Below are 24755 nucleotides of genomic sequence, written 5' to 3'. Positions count from 1 at the left end.
GGTATTTTCCTTTTCTTCAGCTTAGGAAATGAAAACTGTAAGAAGTGCTCGCTCACACACCTAGGTTGATGGTCTGACCACCAAATGACTGAAAGTATTCTCAGTATATCAGCTCTAGGAACTGAAAATGAATAATCAGTAATAATGAAGTTCCATTTCACTCCCCTGCTATGTCTTCTTTTTATCACATATGATGACCTTCAAGTGTCAGTAGCTCCTTCTGCTCAAAATGTAAAATGAGGTGTTTATGCTCCAAAGGGTGGGAGTGGACTAAATCCCAAAAATGACTTGACAAACTATGACAGAAAACCAGCATTTCCATGGTACAAAACCCACCAGAAATGAAGTCTGGAATTATTTAACATAAAAAGCTCATTTTCCTTTGTTTTAGCAATAAGATTAAAGGCCTTCCATGATGGTAAATACAAGATTCAGAATAAACGCAGTGTTTTATAACTTGATTTTTTATGGATTCCACTATGCACACAAGCTTTTCATTGACACATTTGCATCCTTTATTTTCCTTATTCTATTTGATAGATCTGTTGACTGAAATGCTCTTAATTAACTGCTTCACTCACATTCTTTCCCCTGTAAAACACATTCCAGTTATTTATTTATCGTCAATTGCAATAAATGGGTTGAAAAATCTGCAGGTGAAAAAAATGAGAAAGGACTGCTCATTCTTATCTTAGATCAAAGAATTAATTAACTAAAAAATAAAATTATGAGAAATCAAGATTCTACTCTGGTTTAAAATATATATACATACACAGATATTAGCTAGCTTTTCCACTGTGTATTAAAAAAAAAAAACCCAAAAAACCCAAAACACACAAAATTGCAAGAGGAAAATGAAGACATACAAAAGAGCAATACTTACGGAGTGTACTGAAAGGCAAAATCTGAAGCGTGTTCAAAGGCTTACTTGGTAGCACTGGAATGTTTTCATTTTACTGCTCAGAGAAAACAGTAACTAATATTTTGTTCATCTTCATGCCTTAGAAAGAGTTTTCTTGCAACACGAGACAATACAGTTGGCACCTTGATGGAAGGCAATCAAGTCTTTGCAACTCTGAACAATATCCTCTGCTGAAAAGTACAGCTTCTTTGCATGATTAAGTATACGATACATATGTATTTGCATGTTAAGTAAAGAAATACACCTAAATTCACTGAGACCAGAATGGCACTTCCAAGGACTAGGTAAAAGAAATAGAGGCACTATCAGCTTTGCCTAAAAACAAATGCCCTGGAAAAGAGTGCTTTTTTCCTGCCATTATATATGGGATATTATAATAGAATCATGAAAGGACTACAAACTGCTGTGCCTGATTGAATATGCAAGCATTTGTAGAGCAGTCTGGGTAAAAAGCTGCATAGGAAAAATGAGTCAAGGATTGTGGTATAAAGGCCAGAAGAAATTAATCTTCAGCTCTCCATATAGAGCAAGAATGATCACATCAGTGGTATTCTGGCAGAATTTTCTCATGTGTGAATGGTTAAGGAGAAGGGAAGAAGGCAGCCAATTGTTCTTTCATAAAACTCGTGCACCTCAATAATTCAACTGGACTTTCTGATTGTTTGAAATATTTGTGACAAATGATCACAAAGAAGATGCAACATATGTGTATAATTTCTACCTTGGTCAGTTATCAATAACCAGCAAAGAAGTGGACAAATTTTATCAGATTGCAGCAAGTACATTTGAAGAGTTGTGGCAGATAAGGGGAATCTCTGGTTCCTGGAGGAAGGACAGCATTGTGCCCATTTTTAAAACATGTAGAAAAGATGACCCTGGGAACTACAGACCTGTCAGTCTCACTTCTGTGCCTGGAAAGATCATGGAAGAGATCCTCCTGTAAGCTATGCTAAAGCACATGGAGAACAGGGAGGTGATTCAGGACAGCCAGCATGGCTTCACCAAGGGCAAGTTCTGCCTGACCAACCTAGAGGCTTTCTACAATGGGGTAACCACATCAGTGGACACAAGAAAAGCAATGGATGTAATCCATCCAGAATTCTGTAAAGCCTTTGACATGGTCCTCCCCAATATCCTTCTCTCTAAATTGGAGAGATATGGATTTGATGGGTGGACTGTTCGGTGGATAAGGAACTGGTTGGATGGTCACATTCAGAGTGTAGTGGTCAACAGCTCCATGTCCAGATGAAGATCCATAACAAGTGGTATCCCTCAGGGTTCTGTTTAATATTTTCTTTGATGATATTGACAATGAGATTAATTGCACCCTCGGCAAGTTTGCAGGCAACACCAAGCTGAGCGGTGCAGTTGTTGCACCAGAAGGACAGGATTTCATCCACAGGGACCTGGACAAGCTGGAGAAGTGGGCCTGTATGAACCTGATGAGGTGCAACAAGGCTGAGTGTAAGGTCCTATACTTGGGTCAGGGCAATCCACAGTTTCAATACAGGATGGGGGACAACATGACTGAGCAGCCCTGCAGAGAAGGACTTCAGGGTGCTCATTGACGAGAAACTTGGCATGAACCAGCAATGTGTGCTTGCATCCCAGAAGGCCAATTGTATCCGGGGCTGCATCAAAAGAAGTGTGGCCAGTAGAGTGAGGGAGGCGATTCTCCCCCTCTACTCTGCACTCATGAGACCCCACGTGGATTACTGGGTTCATTTCTGGAATCTCCAACATAAGAAGGACATGGAGCTGTTGGAACAGGTCCAGAGGAGGGCCACAAAGATCATCAGAGGTCTGAAGCACCTCTGCTATGAGGACAGGCTGAGAGAGCTAGTCTTGTTCAGCCTGGAGAAGAGAAGGCTCCAAGGAGACCTTATAGTAGCCTTCCAGTACCTGAATGGGGACAGACTTTTTACAAGGTCACACAGTGACACGATGAGGGAATGGCTTTAGATTAGATTAGACCCTAGGAAGAAATTCTTCATGCGGAGGGTGGTGAGTCACTGGAACAGGTTGCCCAGGGAAGTTGTGGATGCTCCCTCTCCGGAAGTGTTCGAGGCCGGGTTGGATGGGGTCTTGAGCAGCTTGATCTAGTGGGAGGTGTCCCTGCCCATGGCAGCGGGGGTGGAATTGGATGATCTTTAAGGCCCTTTCCAACCTAAACCATTCTATGATTCTATGATAAGTCTCTCTATTGTACCTATGAACCTCAATAGAAGACCTCTCTCTCTGCTAATGAACTGCCACCACTCTTCTATAATCCCACTCATTACTATAAGCCATAAAGTTATAACTTTGAAATCTTTAATGTTAGGTTGCACTTTAAAATATAAATGAAATTACACACTGATCTGTAAGTGAGCAAGATGTGCAGATATACGAGAACTGAGAACCCATGTGAAACGCTACACACCTACATGTATTTCTCACCAAGAGTAGAATGAAACGAGAACAGAACAGCCAAAGAACTGACATGGGAGTAGCCATGTTATAGTAAGCTCTTCTACCCACTCTATAAACAATCTACATTACAACGAGCAACTATTCTTCCTGCATGAATCACTAGATCAATTTGTGATTCAATTAATTAATTTTGGAACTCACTACCTCTTGGAACTTAGTGACACAACTAGAACTTTGCAGAAAGAAAAAACCTCGATGAACTGGAGAAATGGGACAAAATACACAGTAAAAGTGTATTCTGTCCCATTTTTTTGGTATATTTCCTTGAAAATTATCATAGTGACGTGATAATTAATTTTCATGAATAAGGTCCTAATTCCTTATGATTCCATCTTCTACAGGTCAAATTTGGAAACACTTTTCAACGACGCCTTCCTATTTCATGTAATTCATTTCAGCCTTTAGTCTGCAGACTTATTAATCTATTTTTAATGCCTCTTAATAATTTGCCCCTGCTCTGCAGGAGTCAAATGATGTTTTATAGAGCAATGCAGTTTCCCCCATTTTTGCTATTTTATCTCCCCATTCATACTTTCATAGTTAAGTATCATGAACATTCTTGTATAATTCTCTGTAAAGCAGGGACTTCTCTAAACTACTCTTCCTCTGATTATTAATCACACCTAAGATGTTTTAGGTTAAAATTTCACCACAAACCATGGGCAGATAAAACAGTATTTGCTTTCATTTTTCCTATACCTTAAAAAAGAGCCCTAACATGATACTTGTATTTTTCAAGTTGGTTTTGTTTTTTTTTTTTCATTTCTGTAATGCTGGCAAAAAGTATAATCTTCAGAAGACCCGAAATTATAAATTTATTCCTATTCATTCTACAGAGGACAGAGGATTATTTTAAAAAAACATTTTGTGCTAAATTTGCATATCATTCAGCAAATGCACCAATGCATGAGTCCTGTGACGGTGCACTGATTCAAATCAGACCTGTATTTGGTCTACTATAGAACCAAGGATGAAACAGGATCCACAATACCTCACTGTTAAATAAAATGCAATAACAAGAAACACATGTAAAATGCTAGAGATTGTTTTATGAAAAAAAAGTTTGGAAAAGAGCACAGAAGGGAAATGTGGCAACAAGCTGAAGAAGTTCTATCTCAATGCTCTGTAGAACAAGTTCAACTTTTAAAATGTCTTTAAAATTAATTTCAGACAGAGAAGATCTTTCTTCCTTATTCCTAACAAAATTTGGATTTTGGCAATGGACAGGACATACATGAATAGAACATGAACCACAATATATCTTCAATATGCTTTCAAGACTTCAGTGGCTTCTCTCGCTTTTCTTTGACGTGTGTTTTTAAAGTTACAGATAGATTCCTTATTGGACTAAATGTCTTGTATGTCAATGACGTCCTTAGGCTAAAAAAGCATAGCTGACGGTGTTCTCTTTTCAGCATCACTTTGTAGGTTCCTTCTTTTTTTTTTAGATTGACTTTATGAATTAGAAGTGAGATCAATCTTTGCCTTATTAGAGGGAAAACTAGCTTCATTTTAGTTCAGTTTCAGGCTCAGCTTATTGCCTGAATTTTTAAAAATCTGTTAATAATTTTAAGAGAGTAACAAGACCTTCAGAAACACTCCAAACCTAGATGTACATTACTCAATGCACAGGTACCTGTTAGTATTCCAAAACTACTACTCACTTCTTAAACTTCATATAGTACCTTTCATGTCTGTTGCTGATCTAGAACTCAACAGTACATCTCAAATTGCTTTTTGTGTTTTATCAGCTTTCAGTCTGTGATGCAAGTCAATTATTTTGAAAAGGCTGAACTTAAGCATTTTTTATAAACTAGCTACCATCTAAATACGCTTTGCAAAATCTTACTGCTGACTACCCAGCTGATTAAAATGTTTTGTCATTTTTTTGTATTGAGTCTACTTACATTATCACACAGGAGGCTTTTATTTTTGGTGCCTGTTGCATAACAGTCACAGGATTTGCAAACATCAGTGGCTGAAAGATCTGCACCTGCTTGTCTGTAATAGAAATCCTTGCACAGCTCACAATTCCTTCCTGCATGAAAGAGAGGTTATGCATTATGGCTTCCAATTCATTAAAATTAGCTGTATAATTCAAAATTAAAGACTCTATTCCTTTGAGAGAATTCTATAATTTTCAGGACGTCCATTTTAATGCACCTTTCATCTCTACCTGCCAATTTAGTGATCCAGAGCATATGAAACAATGAACCTGTTACAAACTATGTTTTACTCCATTAAACTTCCATCTGTTATATAATACCACACTTATATAAAAGCCTTGCCATGCAAATGCCTATACATTTTTTGGTAAAATTACCATTGAACCTGAAACTTTTCTTTCTTCCCTTTACTAAAGAAAGCCAAGAAATCTGAAATCAAATTGTTTTCAAAAGTATTCAAATATATTAGTTACACAGAATAGAAACCTTTATTCATTACTCTGAATAGAAACTTTTACTCAACAAGCAAGAAACTGACATCACAGCAAAATTCAACAATATTTTTAATATGTTATCTGTTAAACTGGTTTGATCAGAAAGACAGCCTTCTGGAAGGCACACATAATGAAAATAGCTTTGAAACTACACATTCTACATTCTACATTTATTCATTAGAATGTGTTTAGCACAGAAGATTTTATGCAAGATTGGATCAATTTTTCAGTATTTTCCTGTAGCTTAAGTATTGACACAATTGTAACTACCACACTATCTGGGTAGTTTAAAACTGCATATACACTAGAAATTATTGGAATGTCAGCCATTAAGCATTACTAATTTCAGCTCACGTAAGACCTAGCCAAAAAGTGACTGTAAAACAAACAGCCCATTCTCTTTCATATGACTTACCGGTTGTGTTGTGTTGACAGTTATCACACACTCCACCACTGCCTCTGTAGTGTTCCTGAGGAAAAGGGTCTATTGCTAAGTCATAGTGGCAGCTTACTGCATGGCTGTAACATTGGCAAGGTTTGCAATTATAGGCATGAACTTGGTCACCTGGACGAAAAGGCTTGTCATTGTACAATGGCAAACACTGATCACACTGAAATACAAAATAAATAAACAAACAACACTGCTTATTTACCTTACAAGAACATTATTATACCCTAAATATTCACATTTCTTTCTATGTGTTTTCTCCCACTTAAATATTAAAAATAGTGGTTTTAGACAATAAGTGAGAAAGCATACAGGGAAATGACAAAACCTCTTATTTTTTAAAATCTTTTTAACTTACTTTTAACAACAGATTAAAATCGAGGAAGGTGGGCAGAAGAATAAATATTCAGATAGTCAACACCAGGTAATATCCTGAGATTCAGATTTAGTCAGATGCAATACGGTGCCAAGAGTGTTTGAAAGACAGAAGACATTCACCTAATGCATCCATTTGGATGCATTGTAAACAATGTCTGTTATTCTGTTTTGTAGTATTGTAGTACTTGTAGTCTGTAAAGTTCCATTTGACCTTGTGAGTGAAATAAAAGGCCTGCTATGACCAAATATGTGACATTGTATCAGCGCTTCTTAATGTGCATTCATCTCATGAAATTTTTGAGAAAAAAATTTAAACAAAATCCAAGTCTCCAGACATAGTCAAGTCCATCAAGTTATATTTTAAATATGACAAAAATGCAATACTTGGATACCATGTACATTTTTTAAATAACCAAATAATCTATCTTGCTTTCTTCAATTCTTTTCAAATTTATTAGCTAGAAAGACTAACAATATTCAACTCCTAGTTACCTTAAATCCAAACCAGTAGAAGTATTTTTTAAGTAGTTTGGGTGCACCTCAGAAGCTCATTTTTTACTTGGATGAACTCACAACAGCATCTTCTAAGAAGAGCTTTGTGAAGAATATGAAGTTGGAATAATCTTCAGTTCATAACAGACTACAGAACTCCAAGGAGAAAATTTATTGTGTCCCCTGTGCCCATCAAAAACTAAAACCAAATTAGATTTCTTAAAGTCAATGAATGGATAGCATTCTGCACAATTACATTGTCTTTATTATGAAATTGGCCCAGAGAATGGTACATGCTGGCATTGCAGAGGTGTTTATTTAGAAGAAATTTTTAAATTTAATTTTAATTTAATTTAGCATCATCAAAAGTCCATTCCCAAAATACTGGTGCCTTGCTGGATCTAAGAAATAAAATGTATTGCAAGTAGTGGTTCCATTTTTCAAAAATAATTTAAATACTTCAAAATAAGTTGCTTCTGTAAAGTATTTGGGCAACTTCTTATGTCCTAAGTTCCAGAAGTGTGCTCATCTTTCTCCATGTCACCAGTTCCAAGCACTATGATAATTATTTACGTGCCCCTACATCACCTACACACTGAAATCAGAAAACCGTACTGAAGTTTCTTAACTGTTTCACTCATAGATGATGCTGGGAATCATCTATGGGTAAAATGAGAAACTGAATTAGAAAACATAAGATTAAGACAGCTGAAGAACTGAGGAGCACTCACAACTTACAACAAAAGCAACTTGGGAGAGAAATTGAGAGTACAAAAATTATCTGCTGAACTTTAGTTTAAATGAATTAAAATAACAGTAAGACCTAATGTAAGAATAGCCACCTTTTTTTCAATGTTAAAAACAAAACAACAAAAAAAACACAATATCACCACAGTGAAAGAAAGCAGTTTCAGGATGAAAATTATCAGGGCTTCACTTGAGACCTTGAACTCTGACCTTTGTTTATCAGAAGAATCACTGCCCAATTGCAGTTAGCCCAGTTTAAGTACACTGAGAGGAATGTTTTGACCATAGCTGTTACACAAGTTATATAGCTTAAATCCTTTCCTCATTCACATGCATCTTTCCTATCTCTAGTCACTCCCTTTGTCCCTATCAATGACTGAAACAATTACTATTCCAGCAGTTTTCATATTTGTATGCATCAGAAATATGCACTGGACCCCCACTTTATCCTGCTAAGTTTGTTAGGTTAAGAATTGCGTTTAACTTCCAGACCAGCTGTGGTTCAACTTTCACTTTTGGTAGCATGATGATGTACATGTGGCAATACTCAGGTTTTCATTCTCCAAATGTAAATACTGTATTTTTCCGAAGAATAGTTGTTGAGATTTTCAAAGGACTGCGAGATTCAGGTTTCAATTCATGGCTATCATGTGTAAAATGGATAGGTAAATTCTCAAAAATCTTTTTACAAACCTGAACAAGGTCTCTAGCAGTAGATTTAAAAAAAAAAAAAAGAAAAAAAGTTAATTCTATTCTGAAACAAAATTTTCTTTCATAACAGTACAACTCACAAACAAGCAGATGTCCTCATTCTCAGTTATATCTAGACCCTTCAGAAAAGATGTTAAACATATGGATTTCCCTTTGGACAACAACAAACATGCCAACTTGATATATAGTATCACCTGCTGTGAAAAAAAGTTTTCTGAGAAAACATTACATGGAGCCAGACAGTCAAAATACCTAGATCAACTTGGCCCACTTCATTAGTCTAAAATTAAGATTAAAAACTTATTTCCAGAAATGAAATCAGGATTTTTTTTGTACAAAAATTATTACTAAAAACTTTCTCAAAATTCCTGAAGCCAGCATGCTTACAGAAAGATCATCAGTGACTTCTGCCTAAGCCTTTGTGTGCCAAGATCCTTATTTGGCGCTAAGAATGCTGAGGGCAATGCCTCTGAAGAAACAGTCAACAAATATTCAAAGAAATACTTCAGAAGGCAACGGTAACAATACTTCAAGACTTGCAATAAGTCATGATCAACCAGAACCTTCTACTCCAATACTTTTAAAATATGCCACAGCTTGCCTCTGGGTGGCATCCTGTTGCGTTGTGTTGTGTTAAGTAGAATCTATTCTTTTTTCTTTTCCTAACCTGTTTAGGAGTTCCCATCTCATACCTGTCAAAGTTCAGTTGCAATAATTAGTGTACATACACACCTGTAATACTTACATTATACGTATGCTTCTATGATATACCTAGGTCATTGAGTTAAAAACCCACTGAAGTAATATCAAGATTAAAATGCCACCTTCTCATGCATTTTGAAATAGTATCTGGTTTTTGAAAAACCCCATGACGTATATTAACCAATTATGTTTATTTATAGTGTTGACTATATTAGGATAGTTCATCGCATACTTTTTTTTCTTCCTACAAGATCCCAGTCTGTACCCAAATGGACAGTATGCTTTCACTTCATTTAGCTTCATTAGACATATAAATATGGCTTCTAGGCATATCTATTCCAGTGTAGCCAAGCCTTGCTCTGAAAACAGTCATCTTAATTTCCCTGTGGCTTTTCCCCAGCACTCTCACTACAGCATTTGACTATCTATCAAGACCACACCTGTTAGCAGAGTTTTGAACCATGTCTGTCATTTGTGAACTCCCCAAAGACCAAAGAGCTCTTAAACTCAAAAGCCAAGTTTTATTAGGGGGGGGAAAAAAAACCCAACAAAACCTAGAACAATCTAAGTCACTAAGGAAGATAGAACAGAGCCCCCAGTGTCTTATGGGGCTTCCATCATAACATTCCAGGTACCTTAAAAGGATGCAACATAGTTTTTGAAATTAAGCACAGACGTAACAGATGGTTTACAAATACCGTATGCCAAATAACATTCTAAGAAAAGATACTACTGCTGCGTTCAATGGCAAAGTGACTGACAAATAACCTGACTGGCAAAGAACATAAGATCTATGATTCTAATGCCAGATTCCAATAATGGGACACAACTGAGATCACAATCACTAGCACAGATGTTGTCAGGCAGTATAAGATGTATTTCCACTCAACTCCTCTTTCGCTTATGCCCTTTTTTTTTTTTGTGAAGTTACTTGAAGCCATGCTAGTCCTACAAAATCACGCTAATTCTGACAATAAGGCTGCTCAGTAAATTAATTCACACTTAAGTTTTCCAGGATTAAAATTCAAAGCTATTTTCAAATCAGACATCCACTCCATCTAACTCTTATTTAGACTCCAGTTCTGTAGGACTTATGTAAAATAAGAGAGAGGAAGAAGGTATGTTTTACAACTGACAAGTTTGGCATGTGTTCTATTTTACCAAAGCTCAGACTTTCTCAGGATATTAAACTGTAAGAGATCTTGTGTGTTTATTTTTCCTTCTTTCTGCCTTGCCTGCTTGGAATAAGCCTTTGCATTCCCTTTTCCTGTAACATTATAGATTGCTGTAGCCACTGTTACTAGGTATTTAGAGTTAATTTCACACTTCTGAAGAAGTTATTACATGGTGCTCTGTGTTTTTTTAAACAGTTCTAGTGTGGTAAAAAAAAACTAAAAAACCCCACAATTCACTAACGACTTGGGCACTTATATTTGAATATGTGAAAAATCATAGAAATTCAATTAATATATGTAGCACTGTGCTTTACAACAGACGCTTCCAACAACAGAGAAGCACCAGCCCATTTGTGTCTTAGTTTCCTTTCACATTGAATGAAATAAATACCCTGCAGATTACACAAGTCCCTAAAATTATTTTCAGACAGCAACAGCCTTCTCAGTCTCTGAGAGGTAACAATGACAACCATAATGCTAGTTGCCATCTGCCTACCTCTGAAGTAAATCTTCCAAATATCAGATCAAAATGTATAGGGATAATGACCTCTTCACAATTCCTTTGGCATATCATCACCTGTGCAACAAATCATGAAGTATTTGAGACTGCAACAAGTTCTCTCAGTATTTCAGCAATACTCAAACACAAATTGTTTCAGAAGCCTGGATCTTTGAACTGTGAAATTATACCAGTGTTCCAGGGATGGATCCATAGACAAATCCACAACTTCTATGGACATGTCAAAAGTTACCTAAAATTTTCAGGCAGGTAAAACTACTGGACTAGGTGTCTTTTCACTTGGTGTTTCCTAAAACTCCAGTCAACCATCTGCCTGCTTAATTTCCTTTCTTTTTGTTCTGATATAACCAAATTCTTTGTAGGTCTGTTCTCTGGATACACAAATTATGCCACACAGATTACCAAAAATAGCATTTTTTGCTAGCTTGTTTGCCCTGCAAGCTACAAGTCTTTGTTATTAAGTGAGAAACCACTTACTGTCCTTAATATTTACAGTTCCTCAGGTATTATGTATCATTAATTCCAACATGTAATAGGATGATACAGATAGACCTTTAACTAAGATTTAGATAGGTTCTTCTGTAACAACACAAAAAGCCTTATTTATCCAATTCTTGGTAAATCAACAATACCATACCCAGTTTTCAGACAGCAGATATTTATAACCATTAATTATTTGCATGGAAAACTCTTACGATCTGACGCCTTTACTCTAGCCAGTCACACTCTCGCTTAAATTTATACCCTCCCAAGCATTTATCAGAGTTGCTTTATTTATTTTATATTCTATTTGCTATAATGATTTCTACAATTATGCCTGTACATTTTGCCATTACCTTTCTCTATTAAGTTCTGCGTGAGCATTTTAAAGAAGTCTCTGAGACTGTGTGGTAAGGTTGACATTATTTGTTCTTCTTTTATTTTCATGGGCTGTTTCCTGTTTTTCATGTGACATCATGCAAAGTTTTTGAACATACTATTACTCATCTCTATATATTTGTATGTCTTTGCACATCTTTACATATAAATATTACCAAAATCTGAACTGTACTCTTGGTGCCTCAGTTTCCATTTGTAAAATGCTGAGCTATTTCCCAAAGTAGGACACAAGGCATTTACAGAACAATTTGTAAATGAAGAAGCTGAATATTTTTTTCATAAAATGAGAGGCAAGATCTGTAAGGATTTATTTCTGCTTCTTTATTAAACTGGCCCCTCAACATCTGCAAGTCATTCTTAAGCACTCCCTTCTTACCATCATCTTAAACTTCATAGCAACATATTTTTTCATCAAAACAGAACTCAGGGGAAAAAAATAAATTCCATTTGGTATGTCAAATTTCATAACATGGTGATGCAATCAACTAAACTAAGATTTCCATTTGTAATGAATCAAGCAAATTTTTAATTTCTTGTATTGCTTTGCTGCAAAACAGCTATCCAGATGTACATGCCAAATAAATTCGAGATGGTAATTTTAGTGGTATTAAGTGTAAATGTGACAAGGACATACCCCGCCATATGTTAAGAGCTTGTCAAGGGATCTCTGATTTCTGGTCCAAGATACAAAAAAAAAAGAAAAAAACAACAAAACAAAACAAAAACCCCATAAAACAAAAAAACTTTTTTTGTACCTCCTCAGTCATGGTAACTTACTTGCTGCTACCAGAGGACAAAAGTTAAAAAACACTTGCTAACAGTGCAATTTCTTCTCAAAATTTTGCTCTCTCCTGCAAGAAAAAAGTTTATATTTGGAAAGATCTTTCATCAAATGCTTCACTGAATCCAAAATAATTTAAAAAATTAATAAATGCCTAATTCACTGGGGTGGGAGCCTGAGAAATGTAGGTGCAAGTCTATAAAAGAGTTTTATCAATGCCAATGATAGCAAAAAATCAGGATGAATTTTGGTTTTGCTTTTAAGTGTTTGCCTTGCAAAAAAAATCAAAACCATAAAGCTGTTCAGATTTCATGTAAATCCTTGATAAAATTCAAAGTAGTGATATAATTGCAAATATGAATTATATTTTATTATTACTTGTGTTTCATTTCATATTTAGTAGATACTGACATGGTCATTAAAGAATGAGGAAAATAATTAAGCAACATTCTTATTCTACTCTGAAAGAATACAGTTAATTCAAGCATTTAAATTACAGTTACAATGCATATGTGCCATATCAAAAATGTGACACTTGCTGGAACAACCCATTAACATTGACAGAAAATATTTGATAAGGCAGATACATCATTAAAATGTATTTGGTTTATTTTCACAAGGTAGCGTAAGTCTTGCAAGAGTGCTCGGTGAACTTCCAGCACTTATTAAATATTTATAATTAATCCCTACAAAGTAACATTTCACAATGTGTGTTCTAATTAAAAGGACATTGTCAGTTTTGATTTTTTTTCCTAATTTGACCCATCTAAAATCTTTGAATTTCTGTAGATCTTTAGACAGCATATTTTACACTTCAACTTAAAATAACAGAAAATTTAGATCCCCTATGAAACTTTACGAAGTTCTTTCACTTGATCATAAGAGCAATCTCAAACATAAAGTCAGATTAACACGTCTTGCACAGAGCGACTAGGGGTTGTTTGGTGTGAGATTAGATATCGTTCTTGCTATTCCGTATACCCTTCCTAAGTTTTAGAAAGCCTACCTCCAAAAAGCATAAATAAATAAGCAAGGAATAAAACACATAGTCATGATGGAAATCTAACATTTGTGGGAACGCAGGATTCATTCTTTTGATGTAACTCATTCTTTCTTAATCTCAACTACTTCTTTTCTTTTTCTTTCTCATTTTTTTCTTTTTTTTTGTGAGAAATAATTAATCTAGCAACAGACTCTTGTCCATTATTCTAAGCTCTCCTCTACATATTTCTCTAGAAGACCATGATTTACACCAAACATCTCTATGGCCATGAATTATAAAACTAGTAGGGAAACAGTTATTTCGCAGCTTGGTAAGTTTCAACTACACACTATGCTTCACAAAATCCCTGTTTAAGGAGAAATGCTGTGATGAAGAGCGCAACAAAGCAAAGCAATGAAAAGAATGTATTTCCTAGATTGTATTTTTAGCATGGACTTTTAATTAATTCCAAGAAATTTAACTTTACTATCAACTATCTGAAAACTCAGAGCAGTAAATAGTAATATTAAGATTGTTCATTTATTAGAACAATAATGTTCTAATGTTCTGCACATTATTTTGAAGAGAAGCAAATCTTATATATAGCTGTAAAAAGTATGGGAAACTGACATTCCCAGGCTGTCCTTAAATAAATAAATTTAAAGCTCAGTTTTCAGTGTTTCAAAAAGCCACTACCCACATCACTGGTTAGATCAAAATAATGAATAAGACACCCAAGAAAATAACTTCTAAGCAAATATGTACAGGTATGTCCCAGTATTTTCTTAACTGTACTCAACTATGCAACAGATATTTAAAATCAAGTCCAAAATGTTTCAATTCTTCCTATGTTAGAAACACTTAAAATAATTGCACTAAAAGATCTCATTCTTAGCTCAAGCCAGAGATTGCAATCTACAGACCCCAAGCATCCTACAGATGTTCCTAGTATCAGAAGATAAATCTATGTTAGCATATTACCTTGGATTATGCATGCACTTCTTAAGCAAATCTCCAAATTTTCTGCATCTGCTGTGCTTTGGTTTGCATCATGAAACTGTCCTGGACCATTTGAACTAACCCTTCCAAATGAAACTTAACTGGAAGCTGAACTCCAGGGCTTTGCCTACTGTGCTCCACCTACTGAATGGGCCTGGAGTCCATAGGACCAGACCAAAACTACTGTAGAGTTCAAAACAAAAAAAAAAAAAAAATGAAAGAAAACCTGAAGTACACCTGCTGTGAACATTGGGTCTTCGTTATCTTTTCAACCTGTAGATCATTTGCAAGTTGCTACAGGAGGTAGAGGTGTAATCTTTATTACATGCCAACAGTCTAAATTCAGGTTTGCATCTAATGTTTCAAAGTGGTATAATCTTCTGAAAAGAAATCAAATCCCTGAACACAGCACGCTAAACAGTCGTTGATGAAATGGCTTTTGGTTCAGGGTGGAGTGGGAGGGAGGGGAATTTTTTGTTTATTTATTATTTAATACAAAGACTGCTATGGAGAGTTTCCCTATAAAAGCTAGGACAACACTAACACACATAACACACATTCTTTCCCAGAACTAAAACCGCAGTTTTGACACTATTTATAGGTGACATAGACAGATAAAGGAGAGACTAACATTATTTCCTTCTGTATAACTTTCCTTGTTGCACAGGCATCTATATGGTTTCATAGCTGAATCACAATTATCAGCATGGCCATGGCAATTACACCTGAAAGAATAATAAGAATTGAAATAAAAATTAAAACATGGAAACACATCTGTCCAACAATATATAACATGGTCACAACGACAGTTTTGTGTACTTCATAGTCTGTTTCTTTGTTATGAACAAACACACACCACCAAAGTGGATGTTCTTAAATGCAGCAACCCACAAAAGACTACTTGGCTCAACATATTTTTAAATCAACAACTGTTTTCCAAGAAAATAAAAACCAGCATGTAGTACACCTACAGTTACCTTATATGATATGTAACGAAACTGATATTTTAGAATATGACCTTAGTATGTAAAACTCTATTAAATAAATGGCAATTATTCATCGATATTAAGCCTTATAGTGTGGCTATAGTTTTTCGAGAATTCTTGACTATACTAAGCATAATCTTCTAGTTTAACCCATTTTTAGCTCAGTTACTACATTCATTTCTTGCTGAATAGGCAATAGCCATTCGACTCTACCTGAAGGGCTGGTCTTCTGGAGCATGGTACAGCTTTACCAGCTACAGCTGAAATTACTGTTAGACAGTCATCAAGATTGTAGCTATTTTAGTAAAAGCATTATCATAACAGATCTAAATCAATAATCAAAACACTGTAGTAGTATATAAAAGTTTAAGGTAAACATGACTTCTAATGGCATGCTTTCTCTCAAAATGAGATCTCAACCACCAAAATTCAGAAATAATACTTATTAACAAAACTTGCAACATATGCTTCTTGGACACTATTTCATTGCCAAATTTGCATATTATTTACAGGGCATAATTAGCCCTTTCACAAGACAGTACATTTACCATACACAATAAAGTTGTCAGTCACAGATAATGTAACACTTTTACTGACAGCTGCCCAGTTTCAAATGAAAAACTACAGTTGAAACAAAGAATTAGCTCTGTACTAAGACTGTTAAAATTGCCATGTCTGGAAATCTATAATGAAACTTAAAGAGCTACTGAAATAAAACACAAGCCATGGTTTGTTTTCCAATCCTAAGCCTTTTCTTAGAGGCATTGGTAACTCCAAGGAAAAGATTGCTTTTGACAGAACTGTGTAATAAGCACAATTAATTTTAGAATAACTTGTGAGCAAATGTTTTTAAAAAAACAGTACACCAATCATTTCAAACTTGATGCACTGCTTCAGACAAAATTCATTTCTCATTCATAAATGTAAAATCAGGACTCCATTAAATTTTAGGTAGGTCATTACATACTTTGCACAGCTGTATTAGTCAGAGGCAGTGATAGGTGGGGGAAGAGTTCCATAAAACCTACCTTCCACTGATTGTAACCTCATTAACTCCATAGTATCTATGCCTAAAATTTACCCAGGGCTCTTTAGTATGATACTGGCCATGAAGATGAATCCTCACTTGTGTAGCTTTTACAAATTCTTGGAGAGATGGAGTATTATAAAAGTCACTGTAACCAGGTCGCTGATTTGGTTCCGGGGTAAGAACACTAAAAGTTAGATTACCACGAGAATATGGTGTAATGCTGTTTAAACAGAAAGGAAGACAAGTGAAAATCAAAAGATCACACATTTTACAGATTCCATCTCCTAACGTCCTTTTTCTCAGAGAGTGTCTCCACTTAACTCTATGCAGGGTTTTTATGGTTTCTGGGAAAAATTCTTATGTTGGTGAATTCCCAGTAACCAGAATTCAAGCAGGAGGAAAGAAACATCCACTATATGTCTGGTTTTGGTCAAGCTGCCATGCTTTTCTCCAGACCCTAAGTTTCCAATTAGAAGTAAAGCCTCTAAAGGGCAACTTCAAAATATGAATAAAGCATGACTGATACAGTGCCATCTGCTGTAAGTTTTCAATAAGTTAAATACTATCTTTGAGAAACATGAACTATGCTTGAAATTCACAAAGAAATCATTCAGATTACTAATATGATAATTAACATGCCCACGTTGTTAGTTATATATCTGCTAAACACATAAAAATCATACAAAAACAATCATATTTTGAATTTCAGAGTCACTGGACTATATAATCTCCTCCAATGAGTGAGAAGTTAGAAACACATGCCACCTTCCAGAGAGTTAAGAGCAAGAGAATTTAATGGAATGCAGCAGGATTGAGAGTAAAACTGTACATTTAAACACAAGAAATGGAAGGACAGTCCTGAGAAATCAAGCAAAGGCTGAGTAAACAAGTATATATAAACTGCATATTTGCACAATTTGGTACGAAACAAGTTGGTACATTTACTAGGCAGAGTTTAGCCATGAGCAGAACTTGCCTGCTTATTTGCACATTCACGTGGACTGATTGAAAATAGGCATCCCCATGGTATCACCTGGCACCAGACATACAATATTAAAAAAATGTAAATCTCCTAACTTCAAAATATCTCCGAACTTTTGAAATGTGAGATTCGTAGTTAGACTAGGTCTGTTGCATCATACTGCTCTGTCTTCATGAATGGTCTTTGAATTTACTGTGCCCCTATACAAGCCAGTGCTTCACAAAAATCTCAGTGGAATATAGCTCTATGTTTCTCTGGGGGATACTGCTGTCTCTTCCTCTCTGCAGAAAGTTAAAAGTACTTTTCATCCATAACATACAGAGCTGCAACAGAAAATTTAAAGTGGGTACAAATGGCAGATGAATGACACCGTCTTGGTATGGAAGCACCAGAAGGAACAGCAGAAGGACTGCAAGACTGCCAGCATCTAGATAAGCAGGTCATGAAGATCTCAGGGCATCTACCCACAGCTTCTCAGGAAAACACGAAAACAAAGGAGATTCTAAAACAAGGGTCAGCCAATATTCAGACTGAGCAAAGACTCAAGCCTCTGATGGGGGGATTAAGGACACCAAGTAATTCCTAATTTACAGAGGTAGTACAAAAGCTTTAATCTTATTCATCTCCTCAAGGACACAAAAGCGTCCATTCAGTGCTAGCAGGTGGTCACCAAACCAAGAACCTTCACACCTTGGTAAGGGTGTCAAAGCCAAGGTCGTTTGCCTTCCATGTCAACTGAAGGACTCCCAGCCAGGCCATCAGGATACAAGCACACTCTTTTCTAAACCCTGGACAGACAATTTGGACACATCTTGGCACTTACAAGTATGTAGGTATGACAGAGGGAGAGAAACCAGTTTTGTTTTACAGTAAAATCATCTTCCCCTCCCATAAATGTCTCAGCAGGGAGCTCTGCTACAATGCTGACAAATCTGGAGCACTTTTCCAACAGTAACTTCTGAGTACACAGTATGTTTCTTAGCTTTTAAGCAAAGCTTTCTGTACATCAGCTGTACCCAAAATCATTCATTTGTATCACTTCATGCCATCATTTACACTGTCATTGAAGGGGAGAAGCAGTGCTACTTACAAAACATTTCTGGAAATAGTTCATGTTTAACTCCTCAGTTCTTTTTAGAAAATATACAAATACATATTAGTGGGCTGAAAAAGGCACTACACTTCATTTGGATTATTTTTCCAAAAACATTTCACTTACTTAAGAGATTTCCTTTCTCCTCTACCCTCTACTCCAAGGATCAGCAATAAAGCTCAAAGTCCTTTGCTGAAAACTGGCATAACTCAGAGGACCTTATGCTCCTCTCCTCAGAATACTAAATTCTTAGAGAACAGACAAACATGCTGACACTTGAAAAGTCTTAGGAAGGTAGCAAAAGTGAAACAACAAAAAAGCAAAAAGCCTACAGCACCTATGACTGTATTTTCTGTCTGATTTCCAGTCAAGTACTAAACAAGCCTAATACTGACTGGCATCTGAAATCACACAAGAGATTGTGCATTTCAATATATATAGTGGTATAGATTCAGAAATATATATGTGTGTATACATATATGCATGTGTGTGTAAAATTATATAGGTACATATTACATATCTAATACATTAGCTTTGTGAAATGTATATTGTACATATTAAATATTTTTAAATTTGCACATGTTAACTGTTTTGTAAAATGGCTTGCAACATGTTTCTAAAAGGTAATGACCTCTCTCGTGCTCCCCAGTTTTATATTGATTCTAGCTCAGAAAGATTAGAAATCTTCAAGATGCAATTTTCAACCCATTCCTTACATGTTTTGCATGATGAGTAATAAGGCTGAATGATTGTGTTCTATACTTAAGTTTGCCCTCTTTCTAAGCTTCAGAACAAGTTGCACTCAGAGAAAAGAAGGTATACTTTTGCACTCGTGAGATACTTTAAAACGATGTTATATCCCTACCGTCCTCCAATCTTCATCTCACTGTTCTGTAATTCCACTGGCAACAACCAATCAAAACACAAACATGTAAAATTTCAGAAGTCTAGCTCAAAAATAACAGAAGAATCACTTGCATTACATTCCTCAATGTCTGATGAAAATAACAGATGACCTTTTGGCAATTTTCAATGGAAAGGTCAGATTTACTATATACTCAGCAGCCCATAGTAAATGAGCATACCAAATTAAAAGATTCTATCTCCTTGGGACATAGAAATGAACTGCGTCTGGATGTTACCTGTTCAAAACATCTGTATTATGCAGATAATAGTCACTCATACCTAGGAAGCTGGAGACAGTTGACAGAATCTGGCTTTTCCAGAGATGCATTGTTATCCATTCCAAAAATACTGCAATTTTTAGCAAAATACTGCCAGTCTTCCCAGTTTAGATCATCTCTTTTTTTCCTTTCAATTCTTATTGCTTCAGGGTGTGGGCTAAAGAACTGCAGTATAATATAGAACACCTACAAGAAGATACCAAATTTGATGTTAATGGATAAAGTTGTAAAACAATAAAAATATAAACTTTTTTTCAGCATGACAATATAGCTTGCTTTACTACACACAGACATAAAAAGACCAATATTTCAGTCCACATATTCCCAAATAAAAACAAAGATAACCTTTTCCATTAAGAAAGCTCACTGATGTCTCAGACGTTGCTACACAACAACTGAACTGCTGTCTCAGAGCTTCACCTTTTCTCCAAGAACACTTGAAAACGTGCTGCAAAGTCAAGTCCAAGATTTGTTACAGTAATATTGTTTTGGAAAAAAATGTAGGGCATAGCTTTGTTTTTCCAAGTATTTGATGAGTTGTTTGTCTGATTACAAATGATTTTAAGATTTTTTTTAGGAATCTCTCTATTTTTAGTTTGGAATCTCATCAAATGCTCCGTCCACTTCCCCCAGCATACTGCTTATGCAGAAATGTGTATGTTAAAATAAGCCAAATTTTTTAACTTCAGACATTTGAACTTGTCTTTACCTAAATGATTAATTCTTACTTATGGAGCCAAAATCTGTTATCATGTTCTTTTCCTTCTCCTCATTAAAGAAAAAAAATCAAAAACCTATAAGCTAGCAATAATACGTGGAATTCTGGTAAAGCCCCTCTTGTGAATGCAGCCCCACTACTGATATGTGACTCCTTCCACGACATCCTGACACTCTTCAACAGCTTAGTGAAGTGTTAGGTACAATCTGACCTCTTCAGGAGCCTAGACTGCTTGTCATATCTCCTTCCTATTTCTCAAGAGGCTAAACTACTGTCTCCAGAATATCTACACACCAGAAATTCCCTCTGATAAGTCAGTGTGCCAAAGACACAATAAATTCCATTTAACTGCAGTCAGCTTCCTACCAAAAGGTATAAAACAAACACCTCAAGTTTTAATAGAAATTAAAATTATGTTGAAATTTACAAAAGTGGAGTTAAAAGAGAACAACACATTACTAAACATTGGTGTCTTCACACAGGATATCCACTCTGGTATATCGATTCTAGATTACTGCCTGTTACAACAGCCAAGGTTCATCGAAAGTGAATGACAAGAACTATGATGCATTCTATTGCCTTTTGCATTGTTTCATGTTGATAAAGGAAGTTTTCTTCCTGGTCCCCTAAGGACAACGTCTTAAAGCATAAGGTTTTAATTTGTTCAAAATTATAATGAAATGTCTACAAAAATATTTTCCTAGTTATTTATTTATTAAATTAATAAATAATAAATAGCAAATGTAATCTTCTCATTACCTGATACTGTCCACTTTGTAAATCTATTGTGATAGAAACACCACGATCTAGACTTTCAGTATTAGCAAACACGGATGAAATCCAGGTGGTCCCAATGTCATCATCATTGATGTAGTAGAGAGGATGCGCCTCTGCATCCAGCCTCAACACTCTGTCATTGGTGGTATCATCTGCACCATTAGGGATGCAGTACCTCTGTATCAATGGGTGTACCCGGGGATGACTTCCAGGACAGCGGCACTCGGACTGGGTATGCAGATGAGGAAATTTTCCAGAGAATACTTCTAAAATGTCTCTGTCACAGCACATAAAAAAGTAATTACATACATGATAAAAAAGGACAAAGGCTGCTTTCCGTCTCTGGGCTCATAGAATAAACAAGATTCAGCTTAGATCATAGTAGAAGCCCTAAAGGCCTGGATTCATCTCATATAAATGGGACAATCGGCTAGGAATCAGGATACCCAGAGTCCCTACATAACCAACAATAAGCACCAGAAGGTGTCTGTGAAAAAGCACTCTGGAGTTGCTTTCATTGCACCACAGACACACATGCAGTCACACAGATATACGGAGATGAGGGAAATGAGCTACTTGTTGGGGTGTCTAAAGCTAGGTAGGATGAATCCAGCCCCAGATGCAATTAGAACAATTCTTTGACTTTTTATTATGGCATCACATCTGACCTCAATCACTGATCTGGACACTGTTTTTAAGCATACAATAGCATTGGTATATTGCCTGTAACTATAGAGAAGCTGGAAGTTTGCACTCAAATACTCCAAAAAGACCAGATTGAGTAATATCACATTGCACCTTAGAAAGCCTGGACAGACATATTATCACTTTTAACTAACTTCAATACAAACTCCCACTTTTTTAGCTGCCCCAGTCTGTGATCACTCTAGTTACTTCTTACAGCCCATGTCAAAGCCATTGGGTACTTTTAATTCCCTCTGATATAGCAAGTTATATAAATATATGGATGGGTAGGTAGACAGGCAGATATGAATGACATATCTGGAATCCCCAACCTAAGAAGGATATGGAGCTGTTGGAACGGGTCCAGAGGATGGCCACAAAGGCCCATCAGAGGGCTGAAGCACCTCTGCTATGAGGACAGGCTGAGAGAGTTGGAGTTGTTCAGCCTGGAGAAGAGAAGGCTCAAGGCTTATAACAGCCTTCCAGTACCTGAAGGGGGCCTATAGGAAAGATGAGGAGGGACTTTTTTTACAAGGGCATGTAGTGATAGGACAAGGGGGAATGGCTTCAAATTGGAAGAGGGTAGATATAGATTGGACCTTAGGAAGAGATTCTTCATGATGAGGGTGATGAGGCACTGGAACAGGTTGCCCAGGGAAGTTATGGATGCCCCATCCCTGGAATTGTTCAAAGTAAGGGTGGACGGGGCCTTGAGCAGCCTGGTCTAGTGGGAGGTGTCCCTGCCCACGGCAGGGAGGCTGAAACTGGATGATCTTTAAGGTCTCTTCCAACCAAAACCACTCTGATTCTGTGACATTGGCAAGTTACCGAACCTTTATCTGCTCCTCTCTGGAGTAAAAAAAGGATTTTGTGATCCTAGAAGATACTGCATTTTTTAATTAAAAACCTCTTACTTTTTCACATCTTCCTACTTTATCAGTGAGAACATAATTTTTGTATACTTAATAAGCAAATAAATACTTTCTAGCTGCCACTAGAAATTCCACAGAACAAAAAGTTATAGGACCTTTTAGAGAGCCATAGACTTAAATTAACTGATATGCAGGCAAGACATTCCTTCACAGTTTATCCCAGATAAACATTTTGGACTACTTTATTTGTGCATATAAAACTACAACTACAAAGACATCATTAGGTCACAACACTTTGTAAAATACGTCATTATCTTTCAATTTTTAAACTGTATTCATTTCACTGACTTAAACAGCCGTTCAAAGCATTTGACAAGCAATACTCTGAAAAAATACAGACAACATGATTTTCATGTAACTTGGAATGCAGATTCATATTAATACTTTAAATTCATAGAAGCTCAGTTCATCTTCATGTCCTGCAGACAGCTGAGCTCCTAGGAAACTGCTCTACATCTCATAGAAAGACTATCATTAAGTAGCCTTAAGGTCTGCAGTCACGAGTGTCATTGCGTGTAGCCTACCCAGAAGCACGATGCCGACAAATAAGACCTGACTACTTCTGGCCAGCTTGAATTGACTAGATTAATCCAGCATGAGCTGGATAACAAAGGTAACATTTCCTTGTAATGCGCTAGGGAGGGAGGCTGGAGGGCAACAGAAATTGCAGTGGCAACTGTAATTTGGCCTCAGGGATGGAGAAAGTCGAAGCAATTGCCCAAGGCTACATGGCCTGAGCTAGTGAAAACATTGGTGGCTTATGGTGACAATTTAATATAGAAAGCAATGAACAGTTAAGACAATAGCACCTCAGGGTCGGGAGGATGGGAGGAGCATCAAGAATACCTGACATGGATGTCTGATACCATGGGGAAGCTGCAACCAGAGGAAAGGAACTGCTAAGCATGGAAGCCAAGCTCACAACCACAAAGCCATTATGCTGACCAGCTGGAATGCCTGTCCTCTTCATATGGATCACTAGTTTTAAAGTGGTCTAAACCGCACTGGCCCACTATGCTCCCTTTCCTCGCCCCACAGTTTACATGGAGCTCTAGCAAAGCTCGGCAAGTCTCATCCAGTAGGACTAAGCTTAACAGCACACATGATTATGTCAGAATCAGGATTAGTTGATAACACCTAGATAGCTTATAAGCATTGAAATCTAGCAACTAAATCCACTTTCTGCAAGAACACTTACTAAGTCATGTTTTAACACGGACAACAATAACAAGGAAAGAACGTGTTTATTAGAGTGTTGACTTTCACTACATATATACTACACCTAGTAGTATACATACTAGCTATACTTAAGCAACAGTTGAAAAGCAAAATCTGCTAATTTGTTGAATTTATTTTAACTCAAGGGTTTTTTAGATTAAAAGTCATGTTTGAAAAGTTGTTCAATGAAGCAAATCATCATAAGCAATGACCTAAAGAAGACATCAAGAAAGCACTATACTTTTGGAAATAAGCATATTGTTATTTATTCTTCTCACCACACTCTCATTTTTTTACCAAAAAAAAAAAGGTTCTTTACCTGTTTGTAAGTGCCACAGGGTAAAATCGAAAATCTTGCATTCTTCCAACAAATTGCTCTAAACCTAAGAAATATGCTATAAATAAGTAATCTATTGAGCAGAAGGCAGCTTTGTACTGCATGAAAGCACCTTTAATTCAGCACTCAAGAGATCTCTCTTGCACAATTACCCCTCCTGAATGAA

General features: G+C 36.3%; 1 protein-coding gene across 1 annotated transcript in view; it reads right to left on the bottom strand.

Annotated features, from left to right (window-relative positions):
* USH2A (usherin) overlaps positions 1–24755 on the bottom strand; it is a 386799-nt gene that overhangs the window by 324939 nt on the left and 37105 nt on the right. Inside the window, exons 5-11 of the mRNA XM_054061157.1 lie at positions 24572–24635; positions 21401–21695; positions 19925–20109; positions 16663–16884; positions 15280–15373; positions 6250–6445; positions 5302–5432 (exon numbers count right to left, since the gene is read on the bottom strand). Coding sequence (XP_053917132.1) covers positions 5302–5432; positions 6250–6445; positions 15280–15373; positions 16663–16884; positions 19925–20109; positions 21401–21695; positions 24572–24635 — 1187 coding nt within the window. The remainder of the gene's footprint in view (positions 1–5301; positions 5433–6249; positions 6446–15279; positions 15374–16662; positions 16885–19924; positions 20110–21400; positions 21696–24571; positions 24636–24755) is intronic.

The sequence above is a fragment of the Cuculus canorus genome, chromosome 3 (assembly GCF_017976375.1).
Source record: "Cuculus canorus isolate bCucCan1 chromosome 3, bCucCan1.pri, whole genome shotgun sequence".
NCBI lineage: Eukaryota > Metazoa > Chordata > Aves > Cuculiformes > Cuculidae > Cuculus > Cuculus canorus.
Note: the sequence above shows the minus strand (reverse complement) of the source record. Positions and strands in the feature narration are given on the sequence as shown.